General features: G+C 35.5%; 3 protein-coding genes and 1 pseudogene across 4 annotated transcripts; 3 read left to right on the forward strand and 1 right to left on the reverse strand.

The window, feature by feature from the left end:
• Nucleotides 1–1219: 1219 nt before the first annotated feature.
• On the reverse strand, nucleotides 1220–11685 carry LOC140758369 (MLO-like protein 1). Its single transcript, XM_073094498.1, has 14 exons — nucleotides 4790–11685; nucleotides 4645–4702; nucleotides 4334–4569; nucleotides 4135–4251; nucleotides 3983–4034; nucleotides 3803–3894; nucleotides 3647–3721; nucleotides 3478–3566; nucleotides 3312–3361; nucleotides 2725–2765; nucleotides 2365–2574; nucleotides 2158–2225; nucleotides 2003–2063; nucleotides 1220–1616 (listed from the first exon to the last, which is right to left on the reverse strand). The coding sequence occupies exons 1-14, from the start codon at nucleotides 4934–4936 to the stop codon at nucleotides 1389–1391; spliced, it is 1524 nt and encodes a 507-aa protein (XP_072950599.1). The 5' UTR covers nucleotides 4937–11685; the 3' UTR covers nucleotides 1220–1388.
• A 189-nt stretch (nucleotides 11686–11874) lies between these two features.
• LOC140758370 (F-box/kelch-repeat protein SKIP20-like) lies at nucleotides 11875–13423 on the forward strand. Its single transcript, XM_073094499.1, has one exon. It carries the CDS (start codon nucleotides 12024–12026, stop codon nucleotides 13143–13145), a length of 1122 nt encoding a protein of 373 aa, XP_072950600.1. The 5' UTR covers nucleotides 11875–12023; the 3' UTR covers nucleotides 13146–13423.
• Nucleotides 13424–13598: 175 nt separating this feature from the next.
• Nucleotides 13599–17077, forward strand: LOC140758371 (uncharacterized; annotated as a pseudogene).
• Nucleotides 17078–19224: 2147 nt separating this feature from the next.
• LOC140758289 (uncharacterized) lies at nucleotides 19225–21975 on the forward strand. Of its 2 annotated transcripts, none has more exons than XM_073094389.1 (5): nucleotides 19225–19557; nucleotides 19656–19917; nucleotides 20857–21015; nucleotides 21128–21277; nucleotides 21596–21975. In XM_073094389.1, exons 1-5 carry the CDS (start codon nucleotides 19484–19486, stop codon nucleotides 21713–21715), a joined length of 765 nt encoding a protein of 254 aa, XP_072950490.1. In that variant the 5' UTR covers nucleotides 19225–19483; the 3' UTR covers nucleotides 21716–21975. The 2 variants fall into 2 exon arrangements, with proteins under 2 accessions (XP_072950490.1, XP_072950491.1); XM_073094390.1 differs by having other exon boundaries at nucleotides 20860–21015.
• The last annotated feature ends 7 nt before the right edge of the window (nucleotides 21976–21982 follow it).

Here is a 21982-nt window from a genome sequence, read left to right on the forward strand (position 1 = left end):
GGCTCAAACATAATCTCCAACAAATACCATAATCTCTTTCTAATAGATCACGAAGCATAGGTTAAGCAATTATAGACTAATTATAGGCAAGACAATAACTCTAGTACTTCCCAGTACCATAGATTAAGCAATTGAATCAACCACTGTAAGTACGTATAGCAACATCCAATAAAAGATCTACAGAATATCAACTACAACATCTATGAAGGGAATCAAATCCGTGACATCTATTACGGGCTATTAAGACTCGACTACTTGGCTACAATGATGATCTTAAATATCATACTTTTGTCTAAACAAATCTGACCAACTATATTCTATATTCTTGGAAGCATATAAGGTCCAAATGCCAAGGCCAAGGGCAAGGGAGAGAGAGGACAAAGTCTCTTGAGCCATTCTTGAAATTATTTGATCAACTACTTGGATTGGGTTGGGTCCAGCCATGTTAACCTCCTTTGTGGTGTTGGACCTAATTAACCTTGGTGGGGAATAGGTTGGTTGGTTCACCATCATAATGGTATCTTTCCAATGATTGAAGCCTGAGATGGATTCTTCTCAACAAATTGGAGATCATGTCCAAATCTAACAACCAGGGTAGATAGACTAGGCAAAATATATGACTCACCCCTTTTCTAGTGAAAAATTTAATGTTACTCCTCCTACATTGCATTCAATGAGTTGGACCTTATTCTACATGAAGGGATGCCCTAAATATATCTAATAGGGTTATTATGCTTAAATGGGGGGAGGCTCTTAGGTGGTCTAAGCTTGTTAAGAGAATCCACTTCACAATGAACTCAATGGAAACTATTAGAATATTACTAAATTACTTCAAATTCTATGACCTACATATCTAATAAGGCGATCAAATTGACCCACACCGAATCGGCACTGCAGTCTTTGGTATTACCTCATTAAAAAGAAAAGCATACAGTCTACCTCCTAACTATCTAAAACATTACAATCTCTACTTGTTTGTATTGGTGTAGATTATTACATTATTAATAGTATAACCAATGAATTATGCATTTTATTCATGGGTGTAATGTGGTGAGACCCGGTACCAGGGTAAAATTATAATTTAGCCATTGTAATGTTGTGTTCTCCGACAAAAAATTTGTTATCATAATGAAATATTAGCCGTTTATGATTATAAGTAAAATGACTAATATACCTATGTTTGATATCTTTCAGACTCCTCCGCTCTATTAAACCATACGAGAGTAATTTTGTCCATCCAAAAAGATTGTATGTAACAATTTTTTCGCTATGTAAATATCATTTCCCCCATTCATTTAGGCCTAATGTGAAATTAAGAAAAAAAAAGTTATATAATTACATCAAGAATGAAGAAAAACATGAGACTTTTGTTGTAGTTGAAATCCATATCAAGTGCTTGATGAATTGCCCTCAATGAGCTTAGCCTCTTCCAGTGAGGAATCCTTCTCCACTGCTAGATTTCCCATCTGAACTCCACTGCTTGGTTGTGTGGTGCTTGATCCACCCTCTCCATTGATCACTCTCTTCCCCTTGCGTTTCTTCGCCTTCTGAGCCCAATCCACAAGCCCTTCTTGCACATTCTCCTCAAATACAGTTCTCTTGAAGGAACTCCCCATCTATATTTCACATATTAGAATAAACATGGATTTATTCAAGAAATAAGAATATTATTTGCAATCCGGGCATTCCGGCCCTTTTCTGTTAGCATACTAAGTTTACATTTTGAAATACCTATAATACTATTGTTTTCTCTTTTCCTTTTTTTACCTTAATTTCTAAACGTTCTCTGGTCTAAAGTACTAGAGTATTTTTCTCAACAATATGTGATTTCAGTTGTACAACTAAATATACATTATTCGAAGGTTATGGATAGTTAGTCAAAGTAACAGCAGAGTGATACAAAAATTATAGGCAAACTGCTCAAAGACTGGGTATTAATCATAAAACCGCTAAATATCGGTAAGAAATAAAACATAGCTAATTATGGAGCAATGGAACTCACCTGAGTCACAATGGCATAGAGTGGCAGAGTGCTGTAACTGCAGAGTATCTGAATGAACACACTGAAATCAACAAGAAAGCATAAGAGATGAATCCCTTTAATCATATACTTTTTGTCATTTTTTCTTTTTTGTGTGGAATAAGTTGCTCTTTTACCTGATAATTATTCGAGGAATTACAAACTCTGCTCTTCCCATGATGCAGGAATTAAAACCATATGTGGACTGCATGAAACAATTTAGCACCAAATGATGGTTGTATGGAAGCCATTCAATTTATGGACTGGAAAAAGCAGAGGATTTGCAAAAAGAAAAACCAACATAGGAAGTGATAAAAGAGGATGATATAAGTGGCAATGCATACCAATATCCAGAAGAAAAATGCAATCTCAAATGCATTTTGGAAAAGGATGAAGTGGATGAAGAAGAGGACAACTCGAGGTCGGCGAAACCAAAAGAGACTGTCTGAAGGAGTAACTACTAATTCGCCTTCGATTGCAGAGTGCTTCTCTGCAACCTCATGAGCCAACTGAGTGAAGATATGCTCCAACTTAGTCCCAAGAACAAGCAGAAGCTGTAATTATATAGTTAATTAGCACCTTTTTAAGGGATAACAGGAAAATAATAATAATAATAATGTAGGTATTAATTATACATATGTAAATTCATTGTTCTATATAATGAAGTGAAAGATCTCGAAAAACATTTACTAATATGTACTTACAGTTAGAGGAATGAAAGATATCCAAAAATATGAATGCCATCCTGCATCAAGAATATAGGTTAGTCAATTAAGGTGTAAATTTTAAAATAAAATTACAAGACTGTGATGAGATAGACGTTAATAGAAGTAGTACAAATATGACAATAAAAGAAGTCTTAATCCAAGCAAATGTTCTTGAGACCTCACTGTCCTTAATTGGGCAATAAGAAAGGAAGCTAAGTTGGGAATGGAAGGAAGGATTAAGAAGGCTAAATGAGCTCAATATGAACAAAGGATCATCATAGAGGGAACTCAGTAGATCAAGTTGATTCAGATAGTTTCCTAAATACAGCTTCAGATCTTTCAAAAGATACCTAGTAGAAGAAATGAATGAAAAGGGTAATAGAAAACAAGGTGATTGTGATGAAGCAATACATCAAGGATACAAGTAATCAAGAACAATTGATGTGATAAGCTACCAATTTGCTATCCTTATCTTCATGTAGACTACTTTGCAAGATAACTCTACACATCTGATTTTTCTAACTAAAGTTTTTGATTTTCTTCATCTAAAGAAAGGAAACCACAAGCAGGGAATGGAAACATACCATCAACATTCAGCAGCAAGAATACCATCACAAAAACCCAAAGGTACCAACTGCAGTGAGACAAAGTCTGCCGCTATGAGAACACAAAATTTGAAGCCTATTCTTTATAACATATATATCCTAGTTGTTAATTCCAAAAAAGATTGAGACGTATAGCAATAATCACCTTATACCCACAACTTTCTTAAAATCAGCTTCAAGGGTTCTTATCATATACTTGTGAAAGTTGAATTTTGGATTTGTCCTGCAGTGAGTCTGCAAAAACGACACATTTACACGCATGTCAATGCAAATGGAAGCACTGAAAAAGAATAAGAGAAGGGTGTCATGCTTACCATGATAAAACCAATCCTCATTGTAGTGTAATCTGATTTGCTCACTGGTTCATAGAACTGCTTGACAAAGGAATGCTGAAAAGAATGATAATAATGTAATAAGTGTATGATGTTGTCAGTGTAATGCATGCTCAAAAGCAATTGCATTATACTTACCAACCAACGTAGTATCGACGAACATCTATTGATCCCTTTGAAACGATCCTGAATGAATTCAAATTGCCCGACATGCATGATCTTCTTAGGAACTGCAACATTTATTATGTATGAGTTACCACCTCATGTTTAAAGCAATTAATGTATTAGCTCAAAAGAGGCTAGAAAAAATAATCATACCACTTCCCTCCTCTTCTTGGATTGCATTCTCCCAATGCTTCCATATGCGCATCTAAGATTGGCGAAGATGAAATAAAATAAGCTGGAATGACACTGCTAGTATACAGAGAGAAAAAAAATGAATTAAAGATGAGAGATTTGTTCTCCATTACCTGTGCACTTCCTAAAAGCACAGTGAGTAGGCTGAGAACTACATGAGTGACTGCCAAAACAAAGATAAAGATGTGTATTTCGTGTATTGCATGAAGCGAAAGCAATGGGACTTTTCCCTGAAATCATTGTAAATATGACAATGGCATCATGAAAAACTTACAATTGTACTCATGAACCATATGGAAATGATCAATTTACCTTCTTCTGACAGTGATCTGATCCTCCTCCTCCCCCGGCCAGCAGCCGCCGGCGACTACCGAGGACCCCGGAGGAGAAGCCGACGCTGTAATGCTGCTCGGCGGCGGCGGCGACGTTGGGATCCTTCTTGCAAGGCAGCATGTGGTGAGTGAAACTCACTGGTATGCATATCTTCTCTATTATTGCACCCTGGAATACGGTGAGCCAGAGCGATATGAATCCCAGCAGCATCAACTCTGCCAAGAAAAATAGGAAGTTTTATCTCCACAAAATTCAAAAATGTCAGGGTGTGATGTTCAAATTTGCCGTACCTTCTTTCACTTTGAGGAGGGCTTCGAACAGCGGCTTCTGGTTCTTCCTCTTCAAAATCTACACGTAAAGAACATAATATATGTAGACATTCTTGGATGTTTCTTCTAAGAAATAAAAATTTAATTAGAGTAATTCGCGTCCAACCTTGCCAAGGTGATGGAGGCCGCGTTCGAAGAAGAGAGAGATGAAGACGATGAAGGAGCAAACGACGGCGACGATCCACGTCGGCGTGTACTCGAAATTCAGCTCCGTCGTCGGTACCGCCTCCGTTCCTCCTTCTCCGCCGGCCATCTTTTACTCTCTCTCTCTCTCTCTCTCTCTCGGTATGGAGAGCAAGAAGAAGAAGAAGTTGGCGACGTGCTTAATTAGTCCAAAGATTTGTGCTGGTGGAATGCTACTTATGAAATATTAATATGTTTCATTTTCGTTTAATTTTTCAAATAGAGATCTTTTCTCCTTTAATTTTTCAAATACTTTGAGACAAATAAGATAATTTAAAAGGGTGGTATACATAGAAAAAAACACCCATAATAATACATGGGAAAATGGTGGTTTTTATTAAAGAAAAGAGTGACATCAAATTCAAATGAGCACACCAGATACAAGAAAGGATAGAAGAGAAAATTAAATCGGAGACGAAGGATTCAGGCAACTGGTGCCCACGTTTCTCTTTATACATTTTATTTTTTATTTTTTATTTTTTTTCTTGTTTTGAGATAATCGTTGACATTGCACTTGTACCAATTTTTTTTTTAAAAAAAAAATTAAAAAATCTAAGAAAAAGGCATCATGCAGGAATCAGGATGGGCTTCAATATTCCAAACCTTGCTATTCCATTGGAGTGGATGATAATTTATTTTTCGAAGTTGGATTATCTTTAGCAACCTCTGTAATGGGTTGACCAAATCATGTACTGCTGAAGTAAAAGTTTAAAAGCTAAAACTAATTTATAGAGGCTTAAGCTTAGAGGCCGAGTAATTTAAATCCTCCTGAGGCTTTTAATTGTTGGGCTTGGGTTAAAATGGGCCTAATTTCTTGGGCCCAGAGGCCGAGTAATTTATTAAATCCTCTATCCTGCTAAACATTCATATGTTTCTTTCAGCTCCATAGAAACATCCACTCATGGAATACATTGCTTAAATAGAAGAGGGCAATAATTTGATTTAATGAGGGAAATGTCCTTTATCTATTTCTTATTTATTTAGCACTAAAGACAATTAGGAAATAAGATTAAGAATCCCATCAAGTCACCAAAAAAGTCTCTGTCATTAACTTGATTGATGAAGTATTCCCCACCATTATTAATGTATCATGTCAATAAACTTTACCATCTATTAGCTTTGATCATTTTCTAGGTCACATCAGCTTAACTATTTTGGTACCAATAAATCTGTGGTCTCTCTGTCTCTCTCTCTCTATTTATTTTTCCCAAGCGTCAAACTTTGGTACATATTTGTTCTGTTCCTATTTACTTCATGGCATGCCATTTAATTTCCAATGGCTCGTCACCATCAGCGAAGCTTGCAAACATTAGCTTCCTAGTCACAATTATCAATTAAATATTTGGTAAGTAAATGAATATTAATTTGTTATTATTGGAATGTAGTATTTTTAGAAGTCCGATAATCCTAACTTTTGTCCATTGTTTTCTTTTTTCCATCTTTCGTTGATAATAAGTTCAGTCAAATAATGTTTAAACTATATATACTTGCCCAAATTATAATATCTATTCACACATAGAATGTCCTATGTGATCCTAAACTACAAGAAAAGCAAGAGTATTTTTAATACCATACTTTTATTCCTATTTGCATACTCAACTGTGCCCAGAGAATTAAATACTCGTTAAGTGGAAAAGAGAATGCTTCTCATCTTAATTGAGATTAAAAAAAGAAGAAGTGTTTCCATAAACTAAGAGGATTTGCAAAAATACCCACTACTTATCTTAAAAAGAAAAGAAAAACATTTGCAAATACAGATCCTCATCTTATTCCTTTTAAAAAAAAAATTGCAAAGATGGTTCCTTGCACTCAAAGATTGCAAATTTGCAACTATATATAGCTAATGATGCAGGCAAAATTCTAACAGACCATTAAAAAGAAAAATCTTTTGCAATACCTCTGAAAGTTATATACAAACACCCTAGTTAATGAATCCTCATAACAGCATGCAAAAATTATTATCATGTATATGTAACATCCTAGTTTGGGGCTTTGAGCTTTCTGTAGTATTAAATCTTTTATCATTATGAGTTATGCCTTGAAGCTCAATCATACTCCAAACTAAAAGACAAATGAGTTACTGCAAGATTTCTAGAAGATTAGCACCGACCTTTGTCCTGAGACCTCCTTTTCTAAATCTCATCATCATCACTAGCTATCAACCAACAGTGAGAGGTGATGCAAAACATAACTAGACACTGCATAAGATGAGCTTCTAGAGTTTTTCTTTTCTTTGTTGGAAAAGTGAACAAGTCTTTTTCTCCATGACTCCCCACCCTTTCTTTACCCCATATTTAAGAAGTGGAATGAAGTGCTCCTACTATGCAATTAACTGCCCTAAGAGCCAAAACTCCATGAGGTAGCCAAATAGAATTTTAATTAGAAACACCACCATAGCCTTTTGAGTCACACTCACATAGTACCCACTAAGGATACATATTGTGGGACAAAAATGATACACATGGCATTGATAAATATCCCCTTTGTCATCTTCCATGGCATCCAATTCTATGCATGCCATCAAGTAGGACCTCCTCTTCCTTTTTACAAAGAGGAGGGGGGGTGTGTGGCTCTGGAAATATGGTAGTAGAAAAAAGGTTAAAAGAGGTGACAACAACATCTCAAAAGTCCAATAGGGGCATGCACAAATATTTCACATCCATATTATCATAAATTTATGATTCACACCTTCGAGAAAATTCAAATATCGAGCCCCATAGTCTAGACTTTATTCTTCGAAAAATTGTGTAAGTTAACCATAACAAATAGAAAAATACCCTATCCTATCTTTCGAAAATAGAAATCATAATTATGAAAACAGTATTCTGATTTTTGGTATTTTAATATTCAAACTACGAAGTTTATAATGTAAAACACTAATAAAAGAATTGTGCAGACAATAAATTCAATAAAATACAGGTTGTAAAATGTTATCCCAAGAAAGAAAGAAAAAACAAAGTAAGCATGGGTGCAGGCCGGCCACAGGAACAGAGAATCTCAAACAATAAAATGGAATAAAATTTTCTTTTAGAAAAAGAAATCTCTCCTCTAGTGGCTATTGTCCTAGCTCTTGGCCCTACAATGATCTGCACCATTAGCCTTATCTTCTAGAAGGTCATATGGAGAGCTTTTCTAGATGGATTCTTTGGCACAACCTTTTTGTTTCACCCTACTACTTATCTCCAATTTCTATTTTTCTGGTTGTGAATAATCATGAATACTTTATCAAGAGATAACTATGCTGGTGTAGACAATTGAATTTTATATAGCTTCAATTATGACTAAACATATTATAAATTGGGACCATACAAGAATTAAATGTACAGTAGTATAGTTCTATATGTTTTTATATAGAACTCAAAGTTGGGACCACATTACAGTTCTCAAATGGAAGAGACTGAAGAGTAATACTGAAAGTAAAATTCATCTAAACTAGTAATAACAAAGTCGTAAGAAGGTAAAAAATAGAGTTTTACCTTGTAAAACAATAGCAAATCACAAGTTCTCAATTGAAATATAAGTCCAATAGAGGACCCAACTATCCAAAAAGATACTAGTGGAGATTGAAGTAAAGCTACGATATTCAATTAGATTTCTCTGGTAATTATTGAGGCAAAGGGGCCAGTCTAGTCAAAAACATGTGCATTTCTCTAGTGGATCCAGGTCATTGTTAGGTCACTACTTTTGTACTAACACATTTGGATAGAAGACTCATAACTCACTAGGACATATTCCTGCAAAATAAATTATTTATTTATTTATTGGGAGAATACGAGAGTTTCCAAGCTTTTTTCTATAATAGGTTGATCCACTTTTGATGAAAGCAAATCGCTCTCAAGATCATTGGTTTTTAATAGTTACAATTGGATAATGACATTGATAGAATACCCAACTAAAGAATCACCAATTTTAATAGAAATTCGCTTTCATTGAAAACAGTTACCCTGTTCCTTTAGAAAGTTCGGAAATTCTTCAATAAAACATAAATGGGCTTCGCCCACTTTTCTCAATAAAAAAAAGTTCAGAAACCCAACCATCACTTCAATAAGGTAGAAAAAGAAAGCTTCCAGAGAAAAAGTCCTTTGGATTGAGCTTCCCTCATAGGACTAGGGGTTTCTAGCCAAATTGGGTATGAATATTGAAGAGCACTAATTACTTAATTATATACACATTACTTTAATCTAACATTGGATGAATTATACATTTATACTCCACAATGGGCATGGACATGGACAGATGGAAAAGGAATGATGCTTGTTTGACAATATTTTGTAAGTAATAATTATACTCTTCATAAACATCATTGAATAGTTCTTGACTACCATATTAGTCTGACAGTTATCCACTCACTACCTATTAATCCTCAATCTCCATTATTCATATACTGTATCTATGTACCAATGTACATCATCTACAAGCCCACTTTCTCTTATCAATCTAAAATAAATTTGATAAAATAAAGAGATTTGAAGTTTCAAGAGTCAATAGATACATTTTGACACTAATAAAGAGGTGCATCTGCAGCTCTCTATTCACTATAAAGAATTAAATTAAAATACTGAATCTATATGCACATAATTACGAGATGATTTTCAGAAGACAACAGTTTCTACAGAAAAATTCCAAAGTGATATTGTTAACAAAGAAATCCAGCATAATTTAAACATTACATTTGAACTTTCCAGTAAAAACGCCCTGAACTTTCTTTTGACGTCGGGAACAGAAGGATAAGAATGATATATTAGATAAAAACAACTTATTAATGTTTAATTGTGATAGTTACTACAATAAAAGATAAAAATGATCAAATTGACCTTATTATCTTTTCTTTTGGTTTGATGTAAATACAAAATTATAATTTTATTTAACTACTATTATACTTGGTTATGATTATTTTTGGAATTCCTGCTTGAAAATTGATTTGACTGAATTCACTACAATTTACACAATAAAAAAAATACATCACAAATGGAAAGCACATATCAATACATTTCCATTACATACATATTGTAAAATATTACTAAGTAAATTACAATATTCGACATAGATGGAACCTTCAAAATGTGGTACAATATATCACCGTAAATAGTACATAAATAAATATTCAAGAAACGACGTGATAGAAATCCCTATATTAGGTGCCAAAATGTTTTTAGAAGGGCAAAGTTGTTATTTGCCAAAATGAGATCACCCCTTTATCTCAGCCGAGAGCCAAGATAAAGAATACATAATAAACCTCACTTATCACATGTTTAGTTTTAGTTTCTCTTTTTGCGGGTGGGGGCAGAAACAGATCTATGGATCTACTTTTGCTTCCACAACCCATTAACACAATCTATTTGGCTTAAACTCTTGTGATCGGCAACATAAAAGATATAGGACCCATTTAATTATTTTTTATCTTTTTCATTAATTTTTAATTCTCATCATCTCCTTTTTTTTTAAGTTCGTTCCAAATCCACGATCTCTCTGATATATAAATAAAGCGAGTTATTAAAAGCTCTCAAATCTCATGAAAGAAATTAAGAGCTCTCTCAACCCCTCTCCCTTTCTCCAAACTATTGCCCTCCTCGATCCATAATAATTATTGATTTATTTCTTCATTATATATGAGTAATAGATTTAATTGCAATATATCTTAATTTCTATCATTTTTAAATTTTACGATATTTTTCTTAAATTTCCTGCTAGTTTTCAGAATTTCCTAGAGTTTTTTTATTTAAAAAAGACAAAAAAAATCAGAAATCTAATCCAAAACTCTGAAACTTCGAAACATTTCATTTTTCTCATAACCAAAATCAAAACTTCAAAGAACTATAATCTCAACCGCCAAACAGGGAATAAGCAATTACCATATAAATAAGCTAAATTAATCACATACAAAATGAACTGAATACCCTGAGTAAGTTTGTAAGGTTAAAGAATTTGTTATAAGATCAAACGAGAGATATCTTATAAATATCAATTATGTTTATATTCAAAATTAATATAATATTTTATAAGATAAATCTCAAACTATCTACTTGTAGGTTATGTCTAAAATCAAACCACCCGACTAAGCTTTCATCTGTATCACTTTACTTTCATGCGTTTAAATTAATGTGAAATTATTAACTTTTTTATCTAGACTAATTGAGAAAGTGTAAATTACCATAATACTTCTATAATATTAATAATCTCATTGTCTAAATAAATATAAATTTTTAATCTAAAATTTTAAGATGATTGAAATTTTTTATTCCATGATCATATATTCAAAAGAATATACATTGTGATAGTTAGATAATAACTAAGTCGTGGGACTTGTAATTTTAGATTGGAGAAGATAAAGGTCAAAAGTGAATTTAATTTAAAATTTGAAGAACAGGATATGGTTGGTAAGTTAATTTAATTGAAGGAGAAGGACAATTTTGATATAATTATGGTAGAAAAATTCCCTCTCATAATTTATATATTTTTTGTACTTTTATTATAAAATTTGAATAAAAAAAATGAACAGTTTCATATTGATATAAGCCATGGAAGGGGCAACATGATATAAATCAGGAGGAGATTGATTAGACAAATCCACTAGAGAGGAAATCAATTTGTAAGTTACCTTATTCTAATAATAAGTGACCAAATTATAGGGTGTGACTGATAATAAAGGCAAATTACAAGGTGTTTTCAATAATCTTTTTTAAATATTAATTTATTATTTGATTTTGGAATATAATTTGAACATAAAAAATGGTCTCTCTTCCTCCATAATCTTATCTTCTTCTAGAAGCAATTGAGATGTACACAATTTTGGATTTTATGGCCCACTTGGACACCTAAGGGTGATCAATTGTGAGAAATTTGCATATGACACCCAAACATTAAACAATTTGCTAACTATGGTCCTTCTTCTCCAATAATTACTATCCATGAGGTCAACAAGAAGTCTATTTGCCCCAAATGGGCACTGCCACCCTTATCCATATCCATCGTTATCCCCCCAAACACCTCTCATGCCATCTAATATCCCATGAACGCTTATCCCCAGATTGGTTTTAAAATTAAGATAACTCACTGTTCGCAGTCCGCTCCCTACTTATACCCCCATCTATTACCCAACCTTAGTCACACACATCAGAATAGATAAGAATAAGAATAAGAATAAGAATAAGAAAGAGATGCAAAAGAGAGAGAAACTTGCAGCGATGGGAGACGAGAGGGTTCTCATACCGGGCTTACCTGATGACGTGGCCATCGACTGCCTCGCACGTGTCCCTCACCGGTTCCATTCGTGCCTCCGCCACGTGAGCCGCGGGTGGCGGGATCTGGTAACCGCCCGAGCTTTCTTCCAACACCGCGACCGGATCGGCGCGGCGGAGGACCTGATCTTCCTCGTCCAAGCCGAGGATGAAGGATACGGAGGCGGCCGTGTCGCCTCTGGCGAGGGTGGTAAGGCCGCCGAGAGCCTTCCGCCGGTTTACGGCGTCACGCTCTACAACGCCACCGACGGAGAGTGGCGGCGCTCCCCGGCGCCCGTGCCGCTTTTCGCGCAGTGCGCGGCGGCGGGGGGCAAGCTGGTTGTCGCCGGCGGGTGGGACCCGGCAACGCTGGAGCCGGTCGCGGAGGTCCGGATCCACGACCTCTTCTCCGGGATCTGGCGGCGCGGCGCGCCGATGTCGTCCCCGCGATCCTTCTTCGCGATCGCCGCTGCCGGGAGCACCCTCTTCGTCGCCGGCGGCCACGACGGGGCCAAGAACGCGCTTCGGACGGCGGAGGCCTACGACGTCGCTGGCGACCAGTGGACGCCGCTGCCGGAGATGGCGGAGGAGAGGGACGAATGCCAAGGGGCGGTGGTCGGGACGGGAGGGTTCATGGCGGTAAGCGGATACGCCACCGAGAGGCAGGGGCAATTTGGGGAAACAGCAGAGTGGTACGACGAAAGTGGAGGTGAGTGGAGGAAAGTGGAAGGGGTGTGGGAAAGCGGAGGCGGAGGCGGCGTCGTGTGCGGGGATGGGGTTAGGGTTTGGAGAGTGGAGAAGGGAGGCGTGAGCGAGTACGACGTGTCGGGGAAAGGGTGGCGGAAGGTTGCCGCGGCGCCGACCGAGTGCATGACGGCAACTGCGGCGGCGGCAGCGCGCGGCGATGGCGGGGAGGTTAGGGTTTTGGTGGTGGGGAAGGAGGGTGAGGAGGGGGGTAATGGGGTTTGGGTGATGGAAGCCGGCAGTGGGAAGTGGAGGAGGGTTGAGATGCCGCCGGGTTTCCGTGGGTTCGTCTTCTCCGCCGCCGCGATTCGCCTTTAAATAAAATTACCATCGTAATTGGGTAAAAAACCCCCCGGAATCTTATTAATTTCCGGGGCCTATTTTAGATTATCGTATAACTTTGGGTTCCTAGTGTATATTTTGCGGATAAGAGAGTAATTGGGGCAGAGAGAGAGAGAGAGAGAGAGAGAGAGAGAGAGAGAGATAGTATCCAGATCCTCTACCTCTACCCTCTCGTCTCGTGTGAGTAAGGATTAAAAAGTAAATATTTAATGCTACTACTTTTTTTGTGAATTATATGGGTGCCTTTTTGTAAAGTTTATTTGCTTAATTGTGGAAGATATTTATCTGCTAATGAAAAATTAGCCATGATTAAATCCATGAAGCCAACCATATGAACTCATTTTCAGGACAGAGACACCTAATCTAAATAAAAATGCACCTAAATATATCAATCGCCTTTTTCAGTTTTCAGGACAGAGACACCTAATCTAAACAAATTTGCACCCCAATAAATTATACAATTTATTATATTTTATTTTGATTACGATTAGAACTATTAAATCTACATGATTGATAACATATATTAAATATATATCTAATAAATAATAAAATAATTTCCTTATCGTGCAACCAACGGTGCGTGTGTAGTACTTCAAATCTCTCGTGATTTATTTATCCACATCAATTAAATTAATATCCCAAAAGATTAGGAGTCAAATGAAGCCTACACTAATAATGTTTAGATATTAAGCCGGCTCTGTCTATATCTCTCGTCTTCTTCCTCGTACTCGGAAACAAATGGCAAGAATCTCGAATATTATGTACTACTTTTTTCTCTACATGGAGAAGCTATTAATATGCTCTATGTTTAAAACCTCCCACTCTTAAGATTCTTCTGGTCGATAAGCTGAGCTATAGCTGGAGAATGGAGGAGGGGAATGAGAGAGAGATTATTATGGCAGCTAAAGAGAGAGAGCATGCAATTAATATAGGAGGTGATCAGGAGGAGAGCAAAGGAGAGCAAGTAGTGGAGGCTCCAAGGAGGAGCAAGAAGAGGGTGGGCATGTTTGGATGCCTTTAGAGGACTCACCATAGTTGTATGCTATTCTAAATATAGTCTTCTTTTTTGCATGATATGGTTTTGGTTATATATAATTATATATATATGGATTTAGATAATGATATTGGTTGACGATGCGGGGGAGGCGTATCAGAGGATCGATCATTCACCATGGAACGGTTGCGCGCTCGCAGATTTTGTCATGCCTTTCTTCCTCTTCATTGTTGGAGTTGCCATCGCGCTCGCTCTTAAAGTTCGAAAAATAATAAATAGAACATATTAATAGAATTTTAAAAAAATATTGAACTAATTTATATTTTTATAATTTATAAATGAATATTCTCTTTTTATGCCATATACTTGAATTGAACTAAGCTCAACCTAATTAGCTTGTGTATTTGTAGCTCATTTGCAAAATTTACCTTCCCTCTTGGAACTCTTTTGAACCTCTTTCTTTGATGCAGAGGGTCTCAAGAATCACTGATGCAATCAAAAAGATTGTTCTCAGAACACTGAAACTTCTCTTCTGGGGTCTACTCCTCCAAGGTGAGTCTATAGAAGTTTAAATGCATCATGGTAAATTAATAGAATATAGCTTTCTTCTATTTGTACTACTTTGATGCAATACCGAATTTAAAGTTGTTTTTGTAATGCTATGTTGCATTTGGGTCTTGATGCAATAATAAAGGTGGATACTCTCATGCTCCTGATGACCTCTCTTATGGTGTGGACATGAAGTGGATAAGATGGTGTGGCATCCTCCAGGTTTTGCCTCTTCATTCATGAAATAATTCTTTTTGCAGATTTTTGACATAATTATCATTGAATTTTTTTTCAGATAATATAGTTACACCTATATTATAAAAAAATATGATATCATACTCTGTTGTTGTAACCATTTAGTTAAATAACTTTCTTTCTCAAAGTTTAGAATGTTAAATATGTGTCACAGACTTGTTTTTCTTCTATAAGATATATTGAAGAATGTGACAAAAATTGTGATTTTGAGAACTTTTGAGCCACAATTATGTGAAAACTCCCTTTCTCTGTCTTTGATAAATCACTTCCTGGTTAAATGTTGGATAAGCAGAGAATTGCATTGGTTTACTTAGTGGTGGCTCTGATAGAGGCTCTGACAACAAAATACCAACCGATCACCGTCAAATTGGGTCCTTTTGCCATCTTCAATGTGTATCGTTGGCAATGGTACAGACCCAATTCACATATTAGCAAATATTTGCTTATACACGACCAGTTTCTTGAACTACTAATCCTTACTAGATGTGTTGTTTATGGTTGACTGGTATGCCAGGACTGGTGGGTTGATTGCATTTGTCATATACATGGTCACCACTTTCTCACTTTATGTTCCAGATTGGAGTTTCGTTTTCCACAGTGATGGAGATGTGACTGATGGAAAGAGATTTGTAGTATGTTAGATCACATTATCTCTCCTTATTTGATGTCTACTGTAATAGATTGTTTGTAGTTATTTTTCTAACTGATGTTATATTTTGATCTCAGGTCAAGTGTGGTGTTAGAGGACATCTGGGTACTGCTTGCAATGCAGTTGGTTATGTAGATAGGCAAGTTTGGGGGATAAACCATCTCTATTCACAACCTGTTTGGATTAGATCAAAGGTAGGGCTTGTTTGAGCTAGAGTAGCGATAAATAAAGTATTCTGTATCGGAAAATTTATATCTGTGATCACCTCTTGTCTAGGCATGCACGCATAGTTCACCGAGAATGGGGCCACTTAGAGAGGATGCTGCTAGTTGGTGTCTTGCTCCATTTGAGCCAGAAGGCTTGTTAAGGTTTTTATAAATATCTGCAGTATATATTCAACTCCATGTTCATCTTGCACTGAAAGTAGTATGCACTTTGTTTTCAGCACTATATCAGCAATCCTTTCAGGAACCATTGGAATTCACTATGGTCATGTGTTGATTCACTTCAAGGTTATCCTGCAACACTAGAAGAAGTTATGCAGAATTTTTTTTCCTATACGATGGCAATGATGATCTAAATTGAACAGAGTTCATATTTAATTTTCTGAATATTAATAGACTCATTTTGAGAGACTTAAGCATTGGATGTTGATGGGGCTTGCTCTGATCATTTGCGGCATCATACTGCATCTTACAAATGGTATTCTTGTCATCGTTTCGACTAATGTTTTATAATATCTTATCACTTACTGATAGTAGTAATCTTCTTGCAGCAATTCCTATCAATAAGCAGCTCTATAGCTTGAGCTATGTTTGTTTCACTGGTGGAGCAGCAGGAATAGTTCTATCAGCATTCTATATAGTGGTACTTTCTCAATTCGTATCACATTATTTGGATTTATCTTTCGCATATATAAAAGTTACTAATTTGTTGCATTTATATTGTGATAGATTGATGTCTGGGGTTTAAGAATACCATTCTTGCTTCTCGAGTGGATAAGAATGAATGCAATGCTTGTTTTTGTAATGGCGGCTCAAGGCTTATTCCCTGCGTTCGTCAATGGATGGTACTACAAAACTCCTAATAGATCACTGGTAAGTAATTTGTCATCTTATCGAACACTTAATATTGTCAGAAATATCGATATTGTAATACTGAAAGCCTATGATTCTATCTGCAGGTCCACTGGGTCCATAAGCATGTGTTTGTAAATGTATGGCATTCTGAAAGACTAGGGACTCTTTTGTATGTATTCTTTGCTGAGATTCTCTTTTGGGGAGTCATAGCAGGGATCTTGCACAAATTGGGAATCTACTGGAAACTCTGAAACATAGATTTGTGTTACAGAATGTAATCAAATCATAAAATTAGGACTCTCATTGAAGAACTTTGGAAACAAGTTCATTTTCAACTTCTCTTGTACTTGTAAGTAGTAAACTAAAGGTGGATCATGTTCATTCTGATCATAACTCTTGAGTAATTAAAAAATCCAGAACTAATTATTAGTATATATATCACTCTTGAAGAACTAATTGATCAAGAAAGAAATAAAAAATACATGAGGGAAAAAGAGAACATTACTGTGTATGTCATATACTTGGTAAAATTATTTCTCCCTTGGTGAATCAAATTGAAATGAAGGAATGGTTGTGAAATAGAATATCGAAAACAGAAACCTATGACAGAATTGACATTCTACCAGACAGCATCGAGCACTTATCATCCGCGATATTCATACAAGATTCATGTGAAGACATCTAAATAATGAGAAAAAACAACAACCTTAGACAGGAAAAGGTTGACTCATTTGGAGCTTTCTGCAGATCTACAGACAAGCTTGCCTGTAACCACAGGCAGAGCTTTGAATGCCACAAGACTAGATCTAGCATGTCGAAACATTGACTAGAACCGGCCGACAACGTGCCAATCATTATTCTTATCCTACCTCTTGCATCCAGAAAGGAGTAGTACTTGGATCTCAAGCAAAGCAAGTAGCAGATGAAGGTGGCATTCTTATCCTTCAAGATACAGACATTCGTATACTCTTATCCCATCTACGTAAACCGAACTTTCTATACAGAAACATTCAGTGTATAAATCTGAATAATACCTCTGCTTATATTCAGATTTCAGGTTCTTTTTTGTTCGTTTCGACGAATTAGAAGTAGGGCATAGTTAAATGATAGCTCTCAAGTTATTTTAGTGGATGCAATTATACTAGCTAGCTACATTATTGCAGTCAGAAATGAATTTGATCACATACTGTGCTATCATGATAAGAACAATAACAGCTAGCATTTTGTTCAGATCTTGCAGTGACAGTTAGATCACATCAAATTTAATGGTATGTATTCATCTAGCATCTAGTTGACTCATATATATATATATATATATATATATATATATGAATCCTATGGAATTCTTCTGATATCTTACTGTTAAACTTAAAATTAACAATCTAGTGGGTTTTTTAATCCTCTATAGTACAATAAAAAGTCTTTTTTCTAAAAAAAATTTTCCTATCCTTTTTTATTTTTCTTGTTTCAAAAAGGGAGGTTGGTGTTTAGCTTTCTCTTTCACCAGAGATTGGAATCCTTCTGTGCAAGTGTGGGGTATAAAGTTAGAGAGACATCTTTCATAATTTAGCTTCAGTCATAAGTTTCAAGGACCTTTAAAGCTCAAAGGAACAGATGCAAAGTAATTGCAATGAAATTAGTATCAACTTTCTTCCATTCTTTTAACACAAAATTGAATTCTCAACTAAAGAGAATAGTAAAAGAACAGTGGGGCTGACCTAGATTATAATCTCCTCTAATTAATTGTGCATGATATGAATAACTTCACCTTTGATTTGGTAATTTCGGACCAAAAACAATTGCCAATTGCACAATGGATCAGAATATTCCTCTGTTCTCTTTTTCCACTTTGCATATATTTTTACCTGCAATGCATATTTTCTGAAAGCAGTGTGTGCTCTTGCAAAAGTAAACCCCAACTTGGCCTGCTTTCCTGTTTTTGCAATAAAAAAAAAGATATACTTTTTTATTATTCTGTAAATATATTTGCAAAATTTGATGCCACCTTGTGAGAATTGGCATATGATTATTAAGAGCTAGGCTTATATAAGAAATAATTTGTAGATTAATTCCACTTTATATTCTCATCAGCAAACAAGGTCTACTAGATGCAATTATATGCATTAATATGCATTCCATATAAATAAATAATAAAGTGCATTGCCAGTAAAAACAATTGCATTACTCATTAAAGGTACATATTTATTAATGTGATTATAATCTCAGCTGGGCTTATCTTGTCAATTATTTTATTTTTTTCAAAAAATTTACCCTCCACTTATTTTATTTTTCTCTATAATTTTTACATCCTCAAAAAGTAAAAGTAATAAATTAAGTCTCTCAATTCACGAAACTTTCCGAGAGTTAGGGTTCCACATAGGTGAACTAAAAGATACCGTTTTCTAACAGCTAGCTTAAGCTTTTAGAGTAATTAACGACGAAAAGAGGCATAGTTTAACCTTCTTTCTTTTCTAATTTCTTCTCTTTTATCTTTCTCTCTATCCATTCTTTCCTTGTGGGTGCAACCAACAATCCATGTGCTTCCCCTTCCCCTCTCTTTCTCTTTCTCTCTCTCTCTCAAAGAAAAAAAGAATCTCTTCTTTTTAATCCCTCTTTCTTTAAGATATCACATGCACTTCCAATCATGGAAGCTCTTCCTGTAGCCCACTTCATGTGCTCCACTCTCTACTCCAATGCCCACTTCTTCATCTATATGTGTGTGCGTGTATATATATATATATATATATATATATAAATCACTACTCCTGCATGCTCGATCTCTTCTCAGATGCCCAAAGAAACTCCTACGACATTCGATATCATGAGCAATACTCGGATTTCTCCTGCATGCACTCGCTCTTGGTAATTATTCAAACAATTCCTATCTAAGTAGATATGTTATTGGAAGAAGAAGAAGAAGAAATGAAAGATATTTTGTGTGTGTGTGTGTGTGTGTGAAGGTCTATTAGTGAGGACTCGTTGAGGAGGTATGTGAGCTACGCCAGTGAGAGCTGCATACAGGAGCTGCTGGCCGCGTCGGCGACGGACTCGAGCCGCGGCGGCGGTGGGGATGATGGGTGGAAGGCGGTGGGGTTGGAGAACGGCGCAGAGATATCGAGGCGTTGCTCGGGGTCGCTGCACGTGTTCAGAAGCCGGTGGCGCCTCCGGTCGGTCTCGCCGGAGCAGTTCATCACTGTCGCCAATGCCATTGATGCTGCTAAGGTAATCTAATCTAATGCGTGTAACAAATTGTCAGTGTTTTCTCTACTTTTATTTTAAATATTTTTACATAATTATTGCTATTTTCTTTTCCCAAAAGATAAATAATTTAATAAAAACTATTAATATCTATTAAATAATACTAAATAAAATTAATCGAAGTACGGGTCAATTGTAAGGATAAATTAGTCATATTTTAATTTCTCCCTTTAGCTATATACTTTTTTATAAAAGATAAAAATAATAATAAATTAGTAAAAGGTGACCCTCCAGAAAATAGTTATAAGGATAAACAATAAAAAAATACTTAAATTCCAATCTTTTTAGTCAGTTAATCTAGTCACAGATATAAAATATCTTATATACTCTTTAATTTATTAACAAATAAAAATTAATTTTTTATAACTAATTGATTAGTATCGAATCATTCCTCTATAGTTACTATAAGCCAGTTTAAATTAATTTAAACTAATATGGTGTTAAGATGTAAATCCATATAGTGGAATAATATTATGTTTAATGTGACACAAAAAACTAATAATTTCTCTAATTATAATTACTTTAAAAAGTATAAGTTATTAGAAAACAATAATTTGTGTTCTTTTTATATTCTAAAATTACATCCACTTTACGAGCCGTTATATTTGGATTTCGACCGTACGCATTGGTAGTTGGTGGAATTAGTTAGTGGTCTGGTTGAACTGCTGTTCCAATCATGCTGGTCGGAAACAATAGAATGATTACAACCGATGGTTTGACGGCTCAAAAGGACAAAGCTAAAATAAATTTTAGTATTTCAACTAATAGATTATTCTGCAAAATAGGTTTTTTTATTTTTTTTTTAAAAAAAGTTATGAGAAATGGATGAAAAATCCTAATTAGAGAGTAAAAATTACCAAAGAATATTATGACCAATGCTCTGTTTTGATTTCATCTTTTCAGCAGTGGGATTCTGACCTTATTGAAGCAAAATATATCAAAGATCTCGATGACAACCTTAATATTATCCAACTTAAATTTGGCGACGCATCAAAGCCGCTCTTCAAGAAACGAGAATTCATCGTCTACGAGCGGCGGGAGACGATGAACGATGGAACACTGGTAAATCTACTCTCTTTTATACAGGTTGAAAAAATTCAACCTGTAGATATTACAATCTTATACAATAATGTGAACAAATGATTGATTCTATGTAACATTTGTGTATGGTTAGGTTGTTGCTGTGGCTTCTCTGCCCAAGGAGATTGCTGCAGGATTGCTGCCTAAGAAGAGCAACTCAATCCGTGGGCTTCTCCTGCAGTCTGGATGGGTGGTTGAGAAGCTTGAGGATGATTCATCATGCATGGTGACTTATGTTGTTCAGGTGATTGATTACTTTGTTGTGCAACTAATCTGGTTAGTTACCTGTGGTTCAAAATTTCGGTTTCGGTTTCGATTGATTTCTATTTCAACTCTGAGAAAAAAAATTGAAAATTTTGAATCAGATTTTAGTCGATAACGGTCCAAACAAAGGTCAAAACAAACAATCTTTGCTGGTTTCAGTCTCAGCCATACTGTTCTATCATGTTAATAAATATTGTGAGAAAATTATCCAGTAAAATTTATCTGGTTATTTGAGATATATATATATAAGCAACAAAAGAAGAACTAACATTCTTCTTGTAAATTTTTTTTGCTACAGTTAGATCCTGCAGGATGGTTGCCAAAGTGCTTCGTCAATCGACTCAACACGAAGCTCGTCATGATCATCGATAACTTGAAAAAATTAGCACAAACTTGTCCAATGAATGCTGCAATATGAGCATGTAAATAGGGCAGCAAAACAGAAAAGAAAAAAAGAAATCTTATATGCGAGTGATATATATTATTTGTATATGATGATAACAAAGATGATCTAATTGCTGGATTCATTGCATGCTTTCTTATCACAAACAGAGCACATCAGAAGGAAGTAAATAGCAAAGAGTATATGATAGTATAGTCAAAATGTAAATGTAGCGTGTTATTTGTAATTTTTCTCGCAAATATATTATCATTCCCCTGTTTCATTCATAAAAGAGAAGGAAAA

Source organism: Typha angustifolia, chromosome 3 (assembly GCF_048772165.1).
Source record: "Typha angustifolia cultivar Huaian chromosome 3, ASM4877216v1, whole genome shotgun sequence".
Lineage (NCBI taxonomy): Eukaryota > Viridiplantae > Streptophyta > Magnoliopsida > Poales > Typhaceae > Typha > Typha angustifolia.